Consider the following 18,122-nt stretch of genomic DNA (forward strand, 5'->3'; position numbering starts at 1 on the left):
AATCTTGTGTCCCCACAGTGACGGGAGCTGAGTGATCCAGCTTGGTTTCTTCATCACTGCACTGAGCTGTTTTTCACTCTTGCCTGGCTGAGGCCTTTCTTTGCTCTGCCCCATGAAATGGTAGTAAATAGGTCCATGTTGTGTCACGCAGGGCTTTAGAAGTTCCTGATCCCAGTACCTCAAGAATGCTGCAGTCTGACTCATAGTGTGGCAACTTGGAAGTTCCACTTTGGAAAAGTAAATGGCAATCAAGATACTCCTGTAACACGCTCCAGCCCCACAGGCTTCAGTTTTGCCACTTGAACACATGAAAGCTGCCTGTGTTGGCTATGCTGGGGTTTCAAAACTTGTCTTCTCCAGTGACAGCCATGACATTTGGAAGATATTTCAAAGTCCATTGATAGCTGCGGGGTGGTGGCCAGGAGGGGTAGCTGCAGCACACAGCTGGCAATGCCTGCTTCTGTGCATTAAGCCAGCATTCCCAGTCATGTTTCAATTCCCTGGGGCAGCAAGCCAGGCTGGCTGGTGTGTTCCAGGCACACCTGGTGCCAGTCCACCTTTGGTTTTGGTGATGGCTGGTGGGAGAAGGGAGGGGAACTAGCAGTAAACTCTATTCTCTATGTCATTATATTTCTAATGTTGGTGTTCTTGTCTTTATGTCTATGCATTCTTTAGCTATGAGGATAACAGACCCTTCATCAAGTAAGAATGACCTGAATGGCTGATAAATTTCATTTATCAGTGTGGTCTCATGAACCAGCTGTCAGATCAATATTGAAAAATCATTAAAGCTTCTGTCATTCGCTTTTGAGGCAGAAGAGCAAACTGTGCAGGAATGTGGTCAGGCATACAGCTAAGGTGCAGAGTAAATGTGCTGCATGTGTATTGCCAACCAATTGTCACCTTATTTGCTTTATATTCTTTAACTGGATGTTACTTAAATTCAGGGTGAAAGCTCCCAATTTAATCCTGCGTAGTACAGACTTGTTCTACCAATAGTAGCCTCTGGTCCACTGTGCTCTGTCACAGGGATTGCTTTATGGCAGCATAAATACAGAAGCAAATTTTCAAAAAGGTGCATGGCTGCTATTCCCCATTATTCCCTTTCTAGTTAATGGGAGTAGTGCAAGCAAATCTGTGTGCATTGGTAGCTCCTTACTCATTGGAGTACCTCCTAATTGTCCCTAATTGTAAACCACTGATTTTCAAAGGCACCAAAAAATGGATATTTTTGTTTCTTTATTGCAATAAAATTTCACTACAGGAAAGAAAAGCTATGGAAAAGCAGCAGCAAGTCTGTACAAAGAGCAAGATAAAAACCTCTAGCTGCACCAAAAAAAAAACAAAAACAAAAAAAAACCTGTGAAGAAAGCCAAAAATGCCTAGGAATTATTTACCTTAGAGCATCCACACTCTTTCTCCTGCAACCAAAAAATTAATGTGCAGTAGCACAAAATAGAAGCAAATCAACTTTGCAGTAGACTTTCAGTTTGTTCTTCTGGTGAAGAGTCCTTTGTATTCGTCCTTTCAGCATCATTCCCATGTTGTCTTTCATCGCTTGGCTCTGTTTTTTTCTGCGGGTTCGGGATGGAGCTATTCGCAGTAATCTCCACATCCTCTTATCACCAGGTCTTGTTTTCTGAGGCACAACACTGTTAATGCGTGCAGTTTGCACTGTTGGGGGTCTTCTAACCCACAGATTCCTTTCCATCACTGAAGGCAGCATATCTTCACTAAATAACTGTTTCATTCCTGCACACATCTGCAGCCAAAGGCTCTTTAATCAGATTCAAGAATGGGCTGTGCTTTAAAGCAGATACTTTTCTGATTTCCAGGGAATAATTTTGAAAAGACTCTGGAAATGCAGGAAGTTTTTATCTGGGGATGAGAAAAGAGGAAATTGGGGGGGAAAAAATGGGGGGTTTTCCACTTAATTTGTTCTTCTTTTTTTTTTTTTTGGTGAAAAAGAAAATTATTTGTATTTTATTAATTGGTATGCAACTAGGACAATAGCATGCTCTCACTGATGGTGGAATCTTGGGGAGAAAAATATCCCAAGTGACTAAAGCTGTAAACTTTATCTAGTGACTACCTTTCTGAAGGATTGTGAGAGTGTATTTTCAATTTGCATCACGCTAAATATTTATTAGTGGGATTGACTGGAAATGCTTCAAAGGAGCTGTTCTGGTCTGCTAGGTCCATAATAGTGATTTTTAAAGAACTGTCTTAATAAGTGGTTACCTTAGGGAGCTCTTCTGGTCATGTGGTTAAATAATACATATTTTATAAACTTCAGTGGAAGACTTAATGCTGTGTTTTCATTCTAATAACTAAAGGGGGAAAAAACAAACAACAAAAGACTTGAATACAACATTCGTATGCTTTTGTTTGTGACAAGGCCTGCTAAAAGGAAAAGGATTCAAGGCTGTAGCTGCCATGGCATCTCTGTAGCTGAGATTGTCTGTCTGACCTCTGCAGGGCTGCTTTGTCCCCCCAAATTGCTGTTGCTTCATCTTTCTCCCCCTTGCCCCATGCTCTGCTTAGCAGATGGGAGCCCAAACATGCCCAAACCCAGACCACATTCCCACAAGGCTGAAGGGGCTTGGAAACATAGGCAGGTCTTTGTCCCTGTGAGCCCTCCTGGAGCACCTCAGGGGGCCTTAGGGCACACAAGGAAACAGAGGTGCTGGCTCACTGCAGTCTTGCCTGATTTGGGATATAGAAGGGCTAAACAGGGAGGCAGGGGTGCAAAGATTGAATATCAATGCATTTATTTTCATGATGTTGCCCCTAATGGTAACAGGGGATGGCAGAAGAAGACCAAAGCCTTCAGGTAAAAGGCAAACAGGTATTCAAGGTGCTGCTTGCTTCCCAGCTAGAAGTTGACTCCCTCCCCTGTGCAGCAGCACTTCCTTTAAAGTTGTAGGTAATACATCATGTGAAAACTAGGCTAGGAGCAGGACAGAGTCCCTACACTGCTTCTCACACTTCTTCTTTTGTCCTGGTGTTTGAAGATCAGTCTTTGAGAGGGTAATTTAGGAGATGACTAAATGTTATTTAGCAGGGTAACATGGAATACTCCTCCTGCCATCCCAGCAGAGCTTCCAGCTTTCCTGAAAACACCCAAAAGCCCTAAGATGCAGCAGCCATCCCATGTCCCCAGCTCTGTTGTCCAGGTAGAAAGTCAGTGGGAGAAAGCAGGCAAAAACATCCTACTCCCCCTATTTGTTGGAACCACATTTGGGGCCAAGCACACCTCTACTACACCTCTACTCCCACTGCCCTCCTGAGGTGGAGCAAGTGATAATCTTAGTTTTACAGCCCATGTGAAGAAGGATTGCCCCTCCTTTTCTCCAGGCAGAAGTGTGGCAGCAGCTCCCACGTTAGCAAATGTAGTGTGTGAGTGCCTGTACGAGTACACACACTTCCCCTCATCGCAGGGTGGAAGAAGTGTGAAGCAGCATTGCAAAGAACATCCTTGTGTGGAGTGGATCTGGCAAGCAGGAAAAGCTTGCCCACCTGCCTGTAGCTGTTTATCTGGCTTACAGGCATATGGGAGACTAGCTAAAATGCAGCAATACATGTGTCTTGGTGTTAAGTGTAAATAAAGAAGCTAATCCAGCTGGCAGTCCTGTGAAACCAGTGGACACTAAAAAAAGTGACAGTCAGAGTTGTCATTTCATTTGGTTTATTTTCTTTCCTTCCATTTGCAGAAATAACATCTACATGTCATTTACATGCACACTGCTTTTACATATTTAAAAAAGAGACATTGTGGTTACAAATGTGCTTTGGTTATGATAAATTTCTATGCTCATAACACTTCCATTTCCTTGTATTTCCTCAAGCTTGAAGATTTGTAAACTGCATTCAGCTTGAAGACAAAAGCTCCTTATGATTTATTTTGAAATGCTATTTTCTTCTTGCTACAGGCAGGGGCAAAATCTTCCTGCCTGTAGACACATGCCTTCTTTTGTGTAGATGAAAAACCAATCCCATTCTTTTTTTCTTCTTTTTTTTTTTTTTGTTTCTCCTGACAGGTCCTGGGTTATAGGTGCAATAGCCCTACTCTGCCTATTAGGACTGACCTGGGCATTCGGACTCATGTATATTAATGAAAGCACAGTCATCATGGCGTATCTCTTCACCATATTCAATTCTCTGCAGGGAATGTTTATATTCATTTTCCATTGTGTCCTCCAGAAAAAGGTAAGATGATGGTTCCCAGCAGCAAGAGAGGTGGTAACGAGGTGTTTTGTTGCCTAACAACCACAGCGTAGTATCGTCTGTGTGCCCTGAATTCCTATCACACAGATTTATCTCCGTGCACCTCATAAGGGTGGTATTTAGACTGGAAAACCAGCAAGGTGCTGGGGAATGAGGTTCTAACAAGGACAGTGGCAGTGGCATTTCAGCAGCCAAGGCCCTGGCAGATGTGTCAGAGACAAGGGAGAAGGCAGCTGTCAGTTTGCAGGGTCTTGCTGTCAGAGCTTTTCCTGCTGTCAGCCAGATTCTCCTTCCTTGCATGCCAGTGTGAGAGGGGAGAGCATCCACAAGCATCCAGAAAGTGCTCATGGGGCTGAGTGCTCACAGCAAAGTGGAGCTTTACATCCCTCATTTGCAGCCCCTGCAGGAAATTGGCCCTTTCCATGGCAGCATATGTGGGTTGATGGGATGTAATAGGGGCTGCTTCCCCTGCTTTTTTAAGAAGTGAAGGACCTGTGTTCTGCAGTGGTTCATTAGCCTTTGTATTGCTTGAGTCTGATGCGGTGTTTTGGAAATCTTCCTCAAAGCAAGCACAGCAAGTGCTTCTTCTTGGTGGAAATTGAAGTATGCCCCAATTAACATTTGCAAGATAACAGTAGAGTAACTTAGATAAACTCCAGGGGGAAAAAGTAAACACAACAGAATACAATTTCTGTGTTTATGTAGATCAAATTTACAGCCTCTGACAATCAGTAATAAGTATTTTTAAGAACCTTTTTGTTCTCTACTTAAATTTTGTTATACAGAGCTCTCCAATTCTGTGCATGTCTGCTGATAATTTGCATTTTAGTTTCAAAAGTTTACTGAACCAGTAGGGAAGACTTTATGTGGATACACTGGTGCCAGTTTCTCAGGGTAACCAGTAACTTCTGGTGAAATAGCTTATTGAGTAAAGTCAGGTCCTTGTTGAGCTCTGTCCTCCATCTGAGAGCCACAGGTCTGCTTCTCTGTTACTCACATTTTCCTATACAGGCAAGGGAGATCTGACCCATGAGAACATAATCAAAATTATAAAAAGTGAGCTCTGCAAGTGATGCCTTTGTAAGGATCTACAGAGCTGTGTGCAAATGGCATTCTTGAAACCAAAGGAAGACTTTTGGAGTTAAGAGTTTTGTCCTTGCTGTTGCATCTCAAATTTGTCCATCTTAAGAAGCTTTAAAGCTTTATCTAGATGCAACTTCCTGCTGATGATCCCAAACCTTTCAGCAGGAGAGTTTCCAGGCAAGATGATAATAAGAGTGTAGGAAGCATCACCATTGCTTATTAAACCTGCAGGTGCTTCTCTGTGAGGAGTTTGAATTTTTTTTCTGCACCCTTCTGACTGGTATATCCTCTCAGCTCCAATGCACCCTGCAAAGGGTCAGTTCCTAACCCAGCCTCCCTGTACTGCTCCACGGCCTCCTTGGCTCATGGGGTTCTCAGTCAGCACGACAGAACCATTCTCTTTTCTGTCTTAGGCCAATTTACACCCTTAAATCACCACTGATGACGGTGGAATTGTTCCTGATTTACGGCTGCACAGAGGGAAGGAGAATGCAGCTGGTACCTTGATGTAGGGTGGATGCACCTCTCTGACCTAAGAGCTGAGGGAGGTATTATTTAAAAGGAGAAAAAAAAATTTCCTTTCCTATCTATCATGGCCTAGAAAATCGGCAAAGCGCTGCAGAGAGGCAAGCAGTGGGTGGCTAATTAAAGCAATTGAATTATTTTCTCTCAGCAAAGGATTGATTAGGCACTCGAGCACTTTGGGCACTTTGTGGTATGTGTTTGTCTCAAGCGCTTAAGGAAGAGCCTAATGAAAAAAGCTGTAATTTGCTATTTAAACAGTTGCTTCACAGAGTTGTGAAATGCTCGTGGAGAGTTTGGCAAAATTGTACAGCTAACCGTGTGCTTCAAGGAATTTCAACTGGTGTTTTGGACATGCATGATGGTTTGGGGGCTTTTTTGTGTCAGTGGGTAACATGACCCTGTTTTGGCTCTTCAGTACAGTCTGCTCACCTTCAGCCCTGTCCCATCAGGTTTCTGGGTATTGCTGCCCATAAAAAGTCACACCTGAAGCTTGGTGGAAGGTTAGATCCTGTGGTGGCACAAGTCAGTGTAGCTCCTCTGAAGCAAAGGAGGTGGCAGGGGTTTGACTGCAATGCCCATTTAAAGCATGATTGGCTTGCACAGTGCTGTGGAAAAGCAGGCTCCAGCCATCCCTGAGCATTGGGAATATAATCTCTAATGCTGCTGGTTCTACTGTTTCCTCAAATTTCAATTTGACTGCAAGAAACTTTTTTTTTATAAAAAAATCAATAGCTTTCATATGTTTCTCTTGGAATTCTTCTTTCTTAGTCCCCTGCCAGAAGCAGTAACTTTTAGTGCCTTGATGAGCCAATATGCTAGTTTATATCAAATCTACAACAATATTAATTTTCAGTCATAAATAGTGTACCTGCACTCTCTCCCATGCTCCTTTGATGTGCCTCAGAAGATGCTGTAGCCAGCTGGTGCCCATAAGCAGCTTTGAAGTCCCTTGTGGCATCCTCAGCCAGGAGCTCAGCTGCAAGGGGCACTAGCCTGCTTTCCCACACCCTGCAGCAGGTTTTGTTTCAGCAAAACACCGAGGAAGAATCAGGGGCTGTGTTGAAAACCAGAAAGCAGTGGGCTGGAGGAGGGGCTGCCTGCTTACCACCACCGCTCTTTCCTTGGCCAGGTCCGTAAGGAGTACGGGAAATGCCTGCGCACACATTGCTGTAGTGGGAAAAGTACAGACAGTTCCATCGGCTCAGGAAAAACCTCGGGGTCAAGGACACCTGGAAGATATTCCACAGGCTCACAGGTAACCCACGCTTTTTGTCTGTGTCCCAGTGCCACGCCAAGACCCTTCCCAGCTATTCTGGAAGGAAAGCTCCTCTTGGCACCAAAGGAGCTGCCCTAGGCCACTCCCCAGTGCACCTGCAGAGATTTCCCTCACTTCCAGACCTGAACTTGACACAGTGGTTTCCCCTGAGATGTGATGGCAATTAAATGCCTCTCCAAAAACCTTCTGAATAGTTCTGTTGGGAATAAATGTGCAGACTTGCCTTCCAGAGGCAGGTGGGTAGTTATCACCTGAGGTGTCCTGCCTGCTCTCCATGGGAAGCAGGAGGTGGGAGCATTTTGTCAGCTGTGCTGCGTTCCAGTACATCCTTTTAGCATGAGATGAAGGTTGTCACTATTAACTATTAACATGTACAAGAATGATGCTATAAGCCCCAAGTGTTTTTCTTGTGAAAAGAATTGAAAGGCTACAAGTGTCTTGTAGCAGACTTCCCAGTGAAAGAGCTGGCTGTCTGACATGCAGTGGTTTGGTCTGTTCTGTGCCTCACACAATTTGTCTTAGCTTATAGACCTCTTAGGGCAAGCCATTGGGGTCAGACTATCTCACTAGATAGGTACTAGATTTGTTGCCTTTGTTCACCTGAAAATTCAGGTTTTGTGTAGTTTGCACACTTAGCAGTTTTGAAGCTAACTTGTGTGTAGAGATGCAGATTTATGGATGAAGAGTTCATATAAAATGAAGAAGCTTATTTCTTAATCAATAGAAACCAAACACAAATTTATTCAGTATTAGTAATGGAAGTAATTATACATGACAGTTCCACTATTAAATTATAAAAGACATGCAGTGAATAGCAGCTTATAACTTTCCAGGAAAACCTAATTTGCAATTTATGTCTTGGAGCAAATCATTATTTATTTTCAGTGGTTTCCAAGATGTCATCCAAAAGCTCTGCTTTGGTGTTTTCAAAGGACTGGTAGCTATGCAGAGCAAATAAAAGCAATAGAATATAGAACCTCTCTCCAGCAGGCCATCAAACCCCAGTAATGTCCAAAATTCAAAATATCCAGCAGCATTTAGGTGGCTGATTTGAAAGCCTCTGGTGTTACAAAATTTAGCTGCTGTGCTGGTGCCCTCCTCTCCAAGAAGGGTTGACTTCAATGGTCCCCCCCATCTCACCAGTCCCAGCACAAGAGAACCTTTTGAGGGTGAGCTGACCCTTCTGGCAGCAATCCCCTTGTAGCAGGTGAGGTCTGAGGCACCAAGGAAGATTATTTTGCCTGCAGAAGTTCTAAAGGCCTATTGTAGCCAGGAGAAACCTCATACAGCTGATGGAGATCAGCCTGAGTTGTTGAAAGCATTGGCTCCTAACTTTAAATAGAGAAGACCATGAGTAGGAAAAGCTTCAAAGATCCCTTTATTCTCTGAGAAGCACTTAGAAAGCAGTATAATTAATCTACAATGGATCATGTCAGAGAAATACAATAAATTAAATGTCCAGGTAAAAATAATTACTGTAAAAGATCATGGGCCTCATGTCACATGGTACTTCCATTTATAGAGGGCTAATGCATTATTAGGAGATGTTGTTATTCCATGGTTAATGAGTAATCTAGGACTTTTCAGTCTGGGACCATATGATTAGGCCTTGGTAAATTTCTCATGGCTAAAATCTCACTATGGAAACCACTGGATTTTTGGCACTTAAGAAAAATTTCGTCTGTCACAATGGGGAAAAAGGCATCCTAGTCCCCCAGACCACCTACCATCACTTTCACACAGCCAGGGAAAATGTCCATCAGAGTCACAGATGTGAGGTGAGGGAGAGTTTCCCTGGGACACCTGGGAAGTTTCTCCAGTCACCTTCATGCAGGGATTGGGATTGAGCTGCTCACAAGATGCTTTTTGCCTGATTTTTTTTATATTTTGCAAGGTCTGGTTGGGGAGGAGTGAGACAGTGATGTAAATGCCACAGAGGCAGATACTTCACAGCATATTTGAGGAATAAAACAGAAGGCCAACATATTCAGGACACTTTTGCCAGTAGCAGAAGCTATACCACAGATGGCAAAAGCATCACAGATTTTTCAGTATGGGAACAGAAGTCATTCATTTGTGGGAATTTTTTTGCCCCCCTAAAATCCCCAAGATGGAAAATAGCTATAGAAAACTTCTGTTCATGCAGGGACACCAAGATACAAATCAAGTCTTCTGTTGCTCTTCATAAAAAATAAGAAACAAGTTGTCTGAGTATGAGAAGCACACGTGCTTCTGTGTGTGGGTTATTTTTCCATTATTTGGTGCCCCTGCAGCTGGCATGGGGTCTGAGTTTCTCTCAAGCATGATTTTTTTTTTTTAATTAAGATGTAAGCAATTCAATTATACACTTTTTCTTTGAGCTAGGCATTTGTGTTGTGAAGTAAGTCTGGCAGGGTCTGGCATGCATGAGGCAGGTTACAACAAAACAGCAACTGCTTGCTTACAGCTGGCTAGAAGCAAGTCTCATCCTGAGCTAGACATGCCAGTAGCCATCCTTAGTGAGGCAGAAAGAAACCTCTCTACAGCTGCTAAAAATTCATTGCCTGCTGTGCTTCAATCCCTCTTCAGAGCCGGATTCGTAGGATGTGGAATGACACAGTTCGAAAGCAGTCCGAGTCTTCCTTTATTACTGGAGATATAAACAGTTCAGCTTCACTCAACAGAGGTAATTATAAATGGTTTTTCATATCTCTAACTCTTCTGATGGCTTTAAGGAGTCTGAAATATGTTGCCTCTTTGCCCCCTGCCTTTTCCTCCTCACCCCAAACATCACTGGACCCTGTTCTACCACCCAAGAAATGTTACAGTGATAAATGGGAGGAGATGTTATGGTGGTTGTTGCCTTCTATTTCTTTTCTTTCTTTATTTCTACACGTGCATTTTCAAGAATTGTTATTTCTGGAAGGAAGTTAGAAAAAGTGAAAGAGAGACATGAAATTAAGTTGAAATCTCCCCTTTCCCTCAGAAAGCTGCTAGTGCCAGAAGCTGCTGATGTGTCAGGCCTCGTTGCTGACAGTGAAAATGGGCCATTACAGCACTGTACAGCCTCTGTTAAGCATCACAGGAGTCCTGATTGTCCTGCATATGTAGCAATACTGTCATCTTTACAGAAGCAAAAGTGAACAGCAGAACATAGGCGTAAGGAAAAACTGTGCTTGGAACAAAATTGTCTGTGTTGGTGTTAATATACCTAGTTTGAAGAACTGACTGATGTGAACTTTATAGACATCTGTGGAGGAAAGGCTATCAGAAATGTATATGCCAAACAAAATGTGGTGTCTGGCACAAGGAGAAATATGAACAGCTTTTTTAAACCAAGTGTTTTCCAGGGAGTTGTAGGAAAGCGGCGGTAACAGAATACCAGAAAAAGAGCCTCAGAGGTTGTTTCCTTTCTCTTCAATACAGCTACTTTATGAATTAACCCTGAGCAACCAGATGCCAAACTCTGTTTTATGTTATCTGTCCAGTTGATGTTGAAATTAAGAGAGGGTAGAATTGGGATTACTGGGCCTAGCTTTTCTCTCATGATGATGAAAATCAAACGTATTTCCAGTCCTGATGGTTGGTCTGCAAAGCTCTACTGAGAATTGAGTTGGGACTTGGGTTCCTATTCAGTCTTTATTCTCACAGAATTCCCACTGATTTTGGGATGAGTTTTGCCTGAGGATAGGCTTCAAGGATTTTGACTGTGCTGAGTAGTATTGAGTGCTGAGTGGTGGGGGAACTAGGGGTACATGATTCTGTTCTCTGAGCATTATACACACTGCCCAAATCAGTGCAAAAGGGGAAGGCAGTGTAACATGGAGCTGTAGTGTTCTTCAACTCACTGGTCTTTTTTGTGCTAGGATATTTTCCCTTTGCACTGAAGATTCATAAATAAAGTTGACTATAACATTCCATTACTGCAAATGCCTGATTTATCCACCTACATTGCCCTCATATCTCTCTCTGTCTCTGCATTAAAGACTGCAGAGCAGCAGTTGGGGTCTAATGGAGGGGGGAATTGGTTGTCACAAAAAGGTTCCACTGTTTTCCTCAACCATCCATCCCACTGCTCCCTGTCAGTGGCAAACCAAAATGTGTTATGCGTGAAATGTTTGCTCCTCTAGTTAGCACAGAAGTTGAATTTGCTCACTGATGCAGCTGAGGTTACCACGGGGTGTGTTTTAGCAAACGGGATCTCCTCGCCTTGTTACCAAAAGAAAGGTATCTCTCCTTTTTTGGTTGTGCACTTTTTTCTGTGCCAAGAGGTGAGTATGTCTGTCAACTGGGACAAGTGAAGAGGTTTCAAGTGGACAATATTCATCCCAGTGTGGTGAGAGCCTGTTCCAATATGTGCCTGTTATTTAAAGGTCAGTTGGGAAATGAACTGGCAGGGGAAGCATCTTCAAAGCTGGTTTCCTCCAGATATTTTCCTTGTGTAACACTGGATGAGGTGGATCACCTGAAGGGCCTGAATCTGTCTACTGGCTACAGAAACGGCCTGATAAGTGTCTTAGAAGGGAAGCCTTTTAGGTGGAACACTGAAGTGACTTGAGTAAGTTTTACAGTTCTACAGTCATCCTCCCTCTTTTTTACACAGGCAGACACAATGTTTGTTGTTGTTGGGTTTTGGGGGATTTTGTCTGGTAAACAGAAGTATTTGTGAAATGGAGGTTAAAAATATGTCTATGGGAGATGGTATCTCCAAAGCAGCAGGTGGTCAGTTCCACATGGAAAAACACCTGACATCAATAGTATTCTCTCCAGGTATTTCTCCCTTTATCCTGTTTATTTCAGCTGAAAAGCAACATTTGTGGTCTTAGGGCTTTCCACAGAGAAAACTCTCCAGAGAACGGCAGCCAGAACAGAGCAGTGGGGCTCTGTGTTTTTCACAGTTCTTGTCTTACTCTTAATGTTTACATATATATTCATTTTTAAAGGAGCTGTTTCATTACTGTTTTATTTACAAGCATGCTATTAAGACTCAGAGGATTCAAATGTGAGCCTTGAACTGTATGGTCAGTAACTTTCCTTGCCTGAGGTTGACACAACAGGGTCCTGTTCCTGTTCAAAACTCCCACTCCAGCCCTCCCAGCCTAGACACCTCTTGCACAAAATTATCTGTAATATCCCAAGTTAAACATTCTATGTGTGCTGGCATTTTCCCCAGAGCCTTCAGAGATCAGTCTGTGTTCTAAAACAGGAAGAAAATGATCCTTTGTCTCCAGAATTGTCCTAGCATCCAGGTCTTGGAGCTTAACTCCACTTCTCCATGTCCTGGGCTAGCACTGAGTTTTCACATTGCTGCTGGGGAAGCAGAAACTAGCCCTCTAACTGGGGTACTATCTCATTGAAAGCTGTTTTTTCCCTGATACCATTCATCATATTCACAGCCTCCTGCCACTTGGTAACATCCCAGGAAAGAGTGCTCTAGCTATCCATATTTCCTCTATGATGACCTGCATTTCTGTATGAAATCTCCTCCCTTCTTCTTTCATGAACCTCCTGGGCATCAATCTGGAATATGGTATCTGAGTTAGTGCATGCCTCCTTTAGACATACAGCTATGTCCTTTTCTGATTTAGCAGGTAACACACTGCTTATGGCTCTTTCAACTTCATATTCTCTTTTATCTTCGATTCCCCCCCTCTCCCTGCCAAGGTAATTGACCATAATGTTACTTATTCGAATTTATCACACCAGGAATTTCAGGCATAACCCCAAATATGCCTGATGTAATGTGGTCTGTCATGAAAACTTTATTCTGTCCTAAGGCATATAAGACTATTTCAGATTATTTCCTGAAGGTAGCATCTAATTATTGATTAATAAAAAGTATGTCTGCCTTTGTTTCCCCTTGCTGCTCATTATAGCTTTGTAGTGATGTGAATTTGGGGTTGTTTTACCACTGAAATCAGGAGGAAGGGAAGAGAAACTGGCTTTGGGTTTCCTTTTTTACTGTTGAATGAAGAGCATGCCTGTCCAGCCCATGATCATGGTCTCAGTTTCAGGATCCAGGGGGAATCCTGCTTCTTGCATTCCCACTCTGCAACTCTGTCCAATTTTTCACACCCTGGGTCTGGCTGCATACTTTTTCTGTGTATTTCACATCCAACCTGTGCTCTACATTTATTTTCCTAGTGCTGAAAACTTCAGAGGTGTAAAAGCTGAACCAAGCTGATTACCTCATAAGTAGGAAAAAGAAGTTTCCCTTTGCCTGCAGAGTGTTTGGTGTGTGATCTTAATGCAGGCATTTGGATGCAGTGCTGGAAAAGTAGTGCAAAAAGAGTGCCTGTAGGATGGACTGTTTGCTGGAGTTGAGTGCTTTGCAGGCTCAAAAGTGGAATGTATGAAGGAGAAGCAACAGAGCTTGCCTGAGCTTTGGGTGCATCCAGCTGACCACCTCAGGATAGTGAGGGATGGGTCTGTGGGCACCTTTGGAGTGTTCATGTCAGAAAGCTCTGGGATAGCTCAGCCAGCCTTGCAAACAAGCAGTCATAGCACGAAACAGCAATGTGACACCAGCCTATTTTTATCCATGTCTTAGGTGAGAGGCAATACAGTAATTACTGTCTCCCTTTGGATATGAGACAACTGGGTGAGGAAAAAATCTTTATGAACTATGCGGTACTTTGTTACTCTTCAGGTTTTCAAGCTGTGATTGTTTTTTTTCAGAGGAAAAGTGGAAGTTATCTGTTCAAGAAGGGCCTGTTCCTTGTTTTGGTGAGGCTCAAGAGCAGCAGAGACAAAGGACTGTGTCACTGGTGCAAGGCAGTGTTTTGTAAAAGGAAAATGCTCAGATAGAGTTGTGTATATCAACTCAAGTTAGCACATAGTTTTTTCCTCTTCAGAGAAATAACTGGGCTGGGGGTAAAGCCACCAGATTTCACAGAGAATAGAAACTGCTCCAGAAGTGTGTTTTGTTGGGTCAAGTGCTGTTCTCCTGCTGTAATGCACTGACTCTTAGTTTATAAACTAGACAGCAAATCTAATAGTTTATCCCAGTAGCAGTCCTGGTATAGAAACAGGAGTATGTACACTCTTGTCTTTTGGAGATTATGTATGCTTTATGTCTGTCCACCCCCAAAGTACTGCTCACCATCCCCACCACCCTCATCCGTGGAGGTGCCCTGGAGGCACTTCCTGCTGCTCCAGTCGTGTGAAAGAAAAGAAACAGCAGGGAGCTGTAAGAGCAGAGTTGTGTCATGAGGGACAGCACCTGGGAGCTGAGGGAGAGTCAAGCACAGCCCAAACCCTCAGTGATGGTCCATTGTGCCACAGGGCATTAAGGCAGGAGCCCTGGACAAGGTGAGAGGATGAACCTGGTCCAGACCACCAGGAGATACTGGCAGAGAAAGGGCTGGAAGGTGAGCTACAAGGCAGGTCCAAGATCCAGGCAGGTGGCAGACACAAGGCAAGGGCTGGGTGCCCAGAGCCAACAGGGCTGTGGCCTCCTGGTGGATCTCATTGAGATCACCAAGGCCTATGGTGGGGGCCGTAAGGACCTCAAAAGCTGTTGCAGATGGGAGCTCAGGACCCCTGGCAGCTCTTCCTGAAGGATGGTAAGTCTTGAACACAAATTCATCCTTGTGGCCCTAAGGGTCCATTCATGAGGGAGAAGGCCCTTGCCAGCAAACCTCATCAGGGTCATCACAAAGCCCTCGGATCCCCAGTATTTGCACAACAGCCTAGGAAAGCTGTGTTCATTCCCTGTTTGCTGCCATGCAAATGGGCTGAAATGGGATATGGAAATGAGGGTACTGTTTGTCACTCCCCCTTGCTTTTCTTCCCAATGCATAAGTGCTGTTGCATGTTTCCTCTTCTGGGTAGCGTTCCAGAATAAATACTTGATTTCCCTTTGCTTTATTATTTCTCCTCTGTGTTTTTATGTCAACCACAAAGACTTAATCTGAAACACACACAGGAAAAAGGGAAATTATTGCTACTGTTTTCAGAGGTAAGCAGTTTAATGTCAAATTCATGTGGATTTCTTCATAATGAACAGAACAAATTGAGCTCAAATTCAAACAGTGGGAATCTGAGTCAGAGAGGAAAATTAAAATGAAGAACATTAATATCCTGATTTCTAGCCCAACCGAGACCTGATTGTTTCCTAAATGAAATCTCCCATCAAATTCCTTCCACCCACCCAAAAATATAATTAAGCTGTGACTTCCAGGCTGAAATTGTATCTGCACTATGAATTCAGCAGGGACAGCTGTGTGTGTTGCAGAATTGTTTTCAGGTGGATTTACTTTCCTGCATTTTTCAGAAGCAGTTATTTAGAAAACACAGGTAGGAGGTTAAATTCTTCCTTTGGTAGGAGACTGTCACTCTGGAAGACAGGAGGTATAGGTTAGCCCTGAGACAGTGCAATAAGTCAGGTTTTGGTCACCAAATCTGCCCTTTCTGCTGAGAGATGAGGGCTGCTGAATGTGTCTCAGTGCTGCAAGATCAAGAAGTTTCAGTTCAGCTGTGTGCAGGGGTGGTGGGTGCCATGGTGTGGACATAACTGGCCAATACAGTGGTGAAAACAGGGTGGAATTTGGTTTGGTAAAAAGCACAGGCAAGCAGGGGAGGAAGGAAAAGAAAAAAGAAAGAAAAAAGAAAAGAAAAGAAAGGAGCAGAATTTGGATTCCCCAGGGATCTCAAACCCCATGCTTGGTACACTTCAAAGTGTGATTGCTGCTCATTATAACCCATTTGCCAGTGCTGACCCTTTGCTGCCTAGATAAAGCAGAGAGAAGGTGGAAATTTGGACATTGGAAGTGCTACTGTTGTCATGCATCAGCCTTTCTCAAGATGCTTGTTTGCTCCTTGATGGATTCATGTGACCAGTGTGACAGAGATTTCTGCTAAATTTATGTTGCATGTAAAACAAATAGCCAAGTTCTAGGAGAGGTGGAAGTGCCTCTGCTCATCTTGATAGGATATTCAGAGGACACCACCATCCATCACAGTCTGTCTACACACTTTTTACGTACTTCAACACCTATGGCTTTTCTTGTGGCTTGAAGATATTAGAGAATAGATACTTCCTCAATTTTCTTTGCATTTGTTATATTCTTTTACAGTTGGCAGCAAACAGTGCCCCAGTTTTTCCTGTTACTCTTGTAATTTCTTTCAGAGAGATCATTTTAGGGTGTGGGGACTTAGACATTTTAAATTAATGAGTTCTGGGCGATATGAACATGCATGTTGGCAGCAGTGTTAATGGTCACTTTTCTCCCCATTATTTCTTGTTCCAGTTGTGGTTCTTGGGTAAGCAGTTTTAGTGCAGACAACTCACAGGATGTCCAAGGTGCCTGCAGTTGCTCTCCTTGTTCATGAATGCATCTGTAGATACTTGAAGGGAACTCACCAAAATATTCATGGATATAAAAATGCACATTATTCTTGGTTTCTGAGCACTTAACAACTCAAAAACAATTGGGCTAAAGAAAAGTGTCCATCTTCTGCAGACACTCTGGTTTTGTGAGTACCATCACTGCACAGCTGGGTTTTCAGTCATGCTCAGGGTTTGATGGATGTAAATGCAGAGGAATTCTCAAAGCTGAACCTGTGGTGACCTTTGGCAGGGACACCAGCCTCAGTGGCCATTCAGAGACCATCATCTGTCAATGTGCAAATCTCACTTCCTCACTGTCATTGCTTCAACTCTAAAACAAGGCACTCTCCCCCCAACCTGTCCCTTTGTGCAGAGTGCTGAGAGGTGTCAGTGCCTAATGTTGTCTGTGCTGACCATTGCTGAGTTGGCAGGGGCAACCTGCTGCATGAACCTGAGGGATGCAGCAGTCCTTGCCCTTGAGCATCACCCTTCACATTGCAAAGCCCTTAGTCCTGGGAAATTTATTCTGTGTTTCAAGGGGTCCATCAGTCTTGCAGCCTGAAGGTCTCTGGTTTAGCCACAAACAGCAGCAGCAGTGCCAGTCTCTTCCCCCCCGGGAATATGATTAGATGCTCAGTTTCTAATTTTTTTTTTAAGTCAAGGCTGCTACTTGAAAAAGGGGTTTTTGGAGGTGGTGGTTGTTTGGTGGAAATCAGGGGGTAAGAAGCACCATGGTTGCTGGTTGTTTGGTGGAAATCAGGGGGTAAGAAGCACCATGACAGCACTTCCCTGCTAATCCAAAGGCAGCCTGTGGCCTGTTTTCCAGCATCTCATCCATCCACAGCTGCTCAAATCCTACTCTTCACTGGGCAGATTGGTGTTCAAGGGTGCTCACTGTCCCAGCACCCAGGATGCTTGTGCTAGTGCTCACACCTCCAGGGACAGCCTGCAAAAGAAATAGCATAGTCCATTTATATCACAACTTCAAAACTTCCAGTCTACCCACTGCAGGAGGCTGTTCCTTTACCTCTCCATCTCCCCACCACCGTTAGGCATTTTCCTAATGAAGCTCTTTGGTTTCACCCCTCCCTCCCTGCCCTTCTGCTGCTTCTGTTCCCTCTTGTTCCCTACATAGACACTTACCCTCCCTTGACCCCATGGATACCCCTTCCTGGGACCCACTGCCCAGATGGAGGGTGTATTTGGAGGGGGTAATCCACGTGCCATTGCACCAGTTCTGTCACAAGGGATTGCTGTTTGTAAGCCAAAAATGTCTGCAACCCTGTTAAGCAACTGTTGGTTTGGCTAAATGTCAGCAACTGGCCTCAAAATGACCCATCCTGATAATCACATATGAAGTAAAGAGAAGTTCCAAGTAGGTGACAGCAGAGGAATATTTTCTCATTGTAAGGGAAAGTCATCAGCCTTTTGGACTAGCAAATTGGTTCTGGTGTTTTTTATCTCCCTCCCCCCCCCTTCTCAATCAGCTGTACATTTTATGCTAGAAAAATTATGATTTTCTGCATCAAGGATCAAAACTTAGGGAGTTTAACTCTTATTTCTGCCTATGTGCAAAATTAATCCCATTGTTGATATTCTCCTGGTTTATTTTGCCTCTCTGCTGCCTGGGACTGAGTTAGCTGAGATTTGTCGCAGTGATTTCAGTGAGTGACATGACATTCTTCCTCTGGGAGATATTAT

At 43.6% G+C, this 18,122-nt stretch overlaps 1 protein-coding gene across 22 annotated transcripts in view; it reads left to right on the forward strand.

The window, feature by feature from the left end:
- ADGRL3 (adhesion G protein-coupled receptor L3) overlaps window positions 1-18,122 on the forward strand; it is a 493,993-nt gene that overhangs the window by 451,199 nt on the left and 24,672 nt on the right. For 16 of the 22 annotated variants that reach the window (XM_077177050.1, XM_077177053.1, XM_077177036.1 and 13 more), the window contains 4 exons: window positions 676-702; window positions 4,041-4,209; window positions 6,965-7,090; window positions 9,680-9,776. In XM_077177050.1, the coding sequence (XP_077033165.1) occupies window positions 676-702; window positions 4,041-4,209; window positions 6,965-7,090; window positions 9,680-9,776 (419 nt within the window). The remainder of the gene's footprint in view (window positions 1-675; window positions 703-4,040; window positions 4,210-6,964; window positions 7,091-9,679; window positions 9,777-18,122) is intronic. The other 6 variants (XM_077177049.1, XM_077177052.1, XM_077177040.1 and 3 more) reach the window with 1 other exon arrangement.

The sequence above is a fragment of the Agelaius phoeniceus genome, chromosome 4 (assembly GCF_051311805.1).
Source record: "Agelaius phoeniceus isolate bAgePho1 chromosome 4, bAgePho1.hap1, whole genome shotgun sequence".
NCBI classification, from domain to species: domain Eukaryota; kingdom Metazoa; phylum Chordata; class Aves; order Passeriformes; family Icteridae; genus Agelaius; species Agelaius phoeniceus.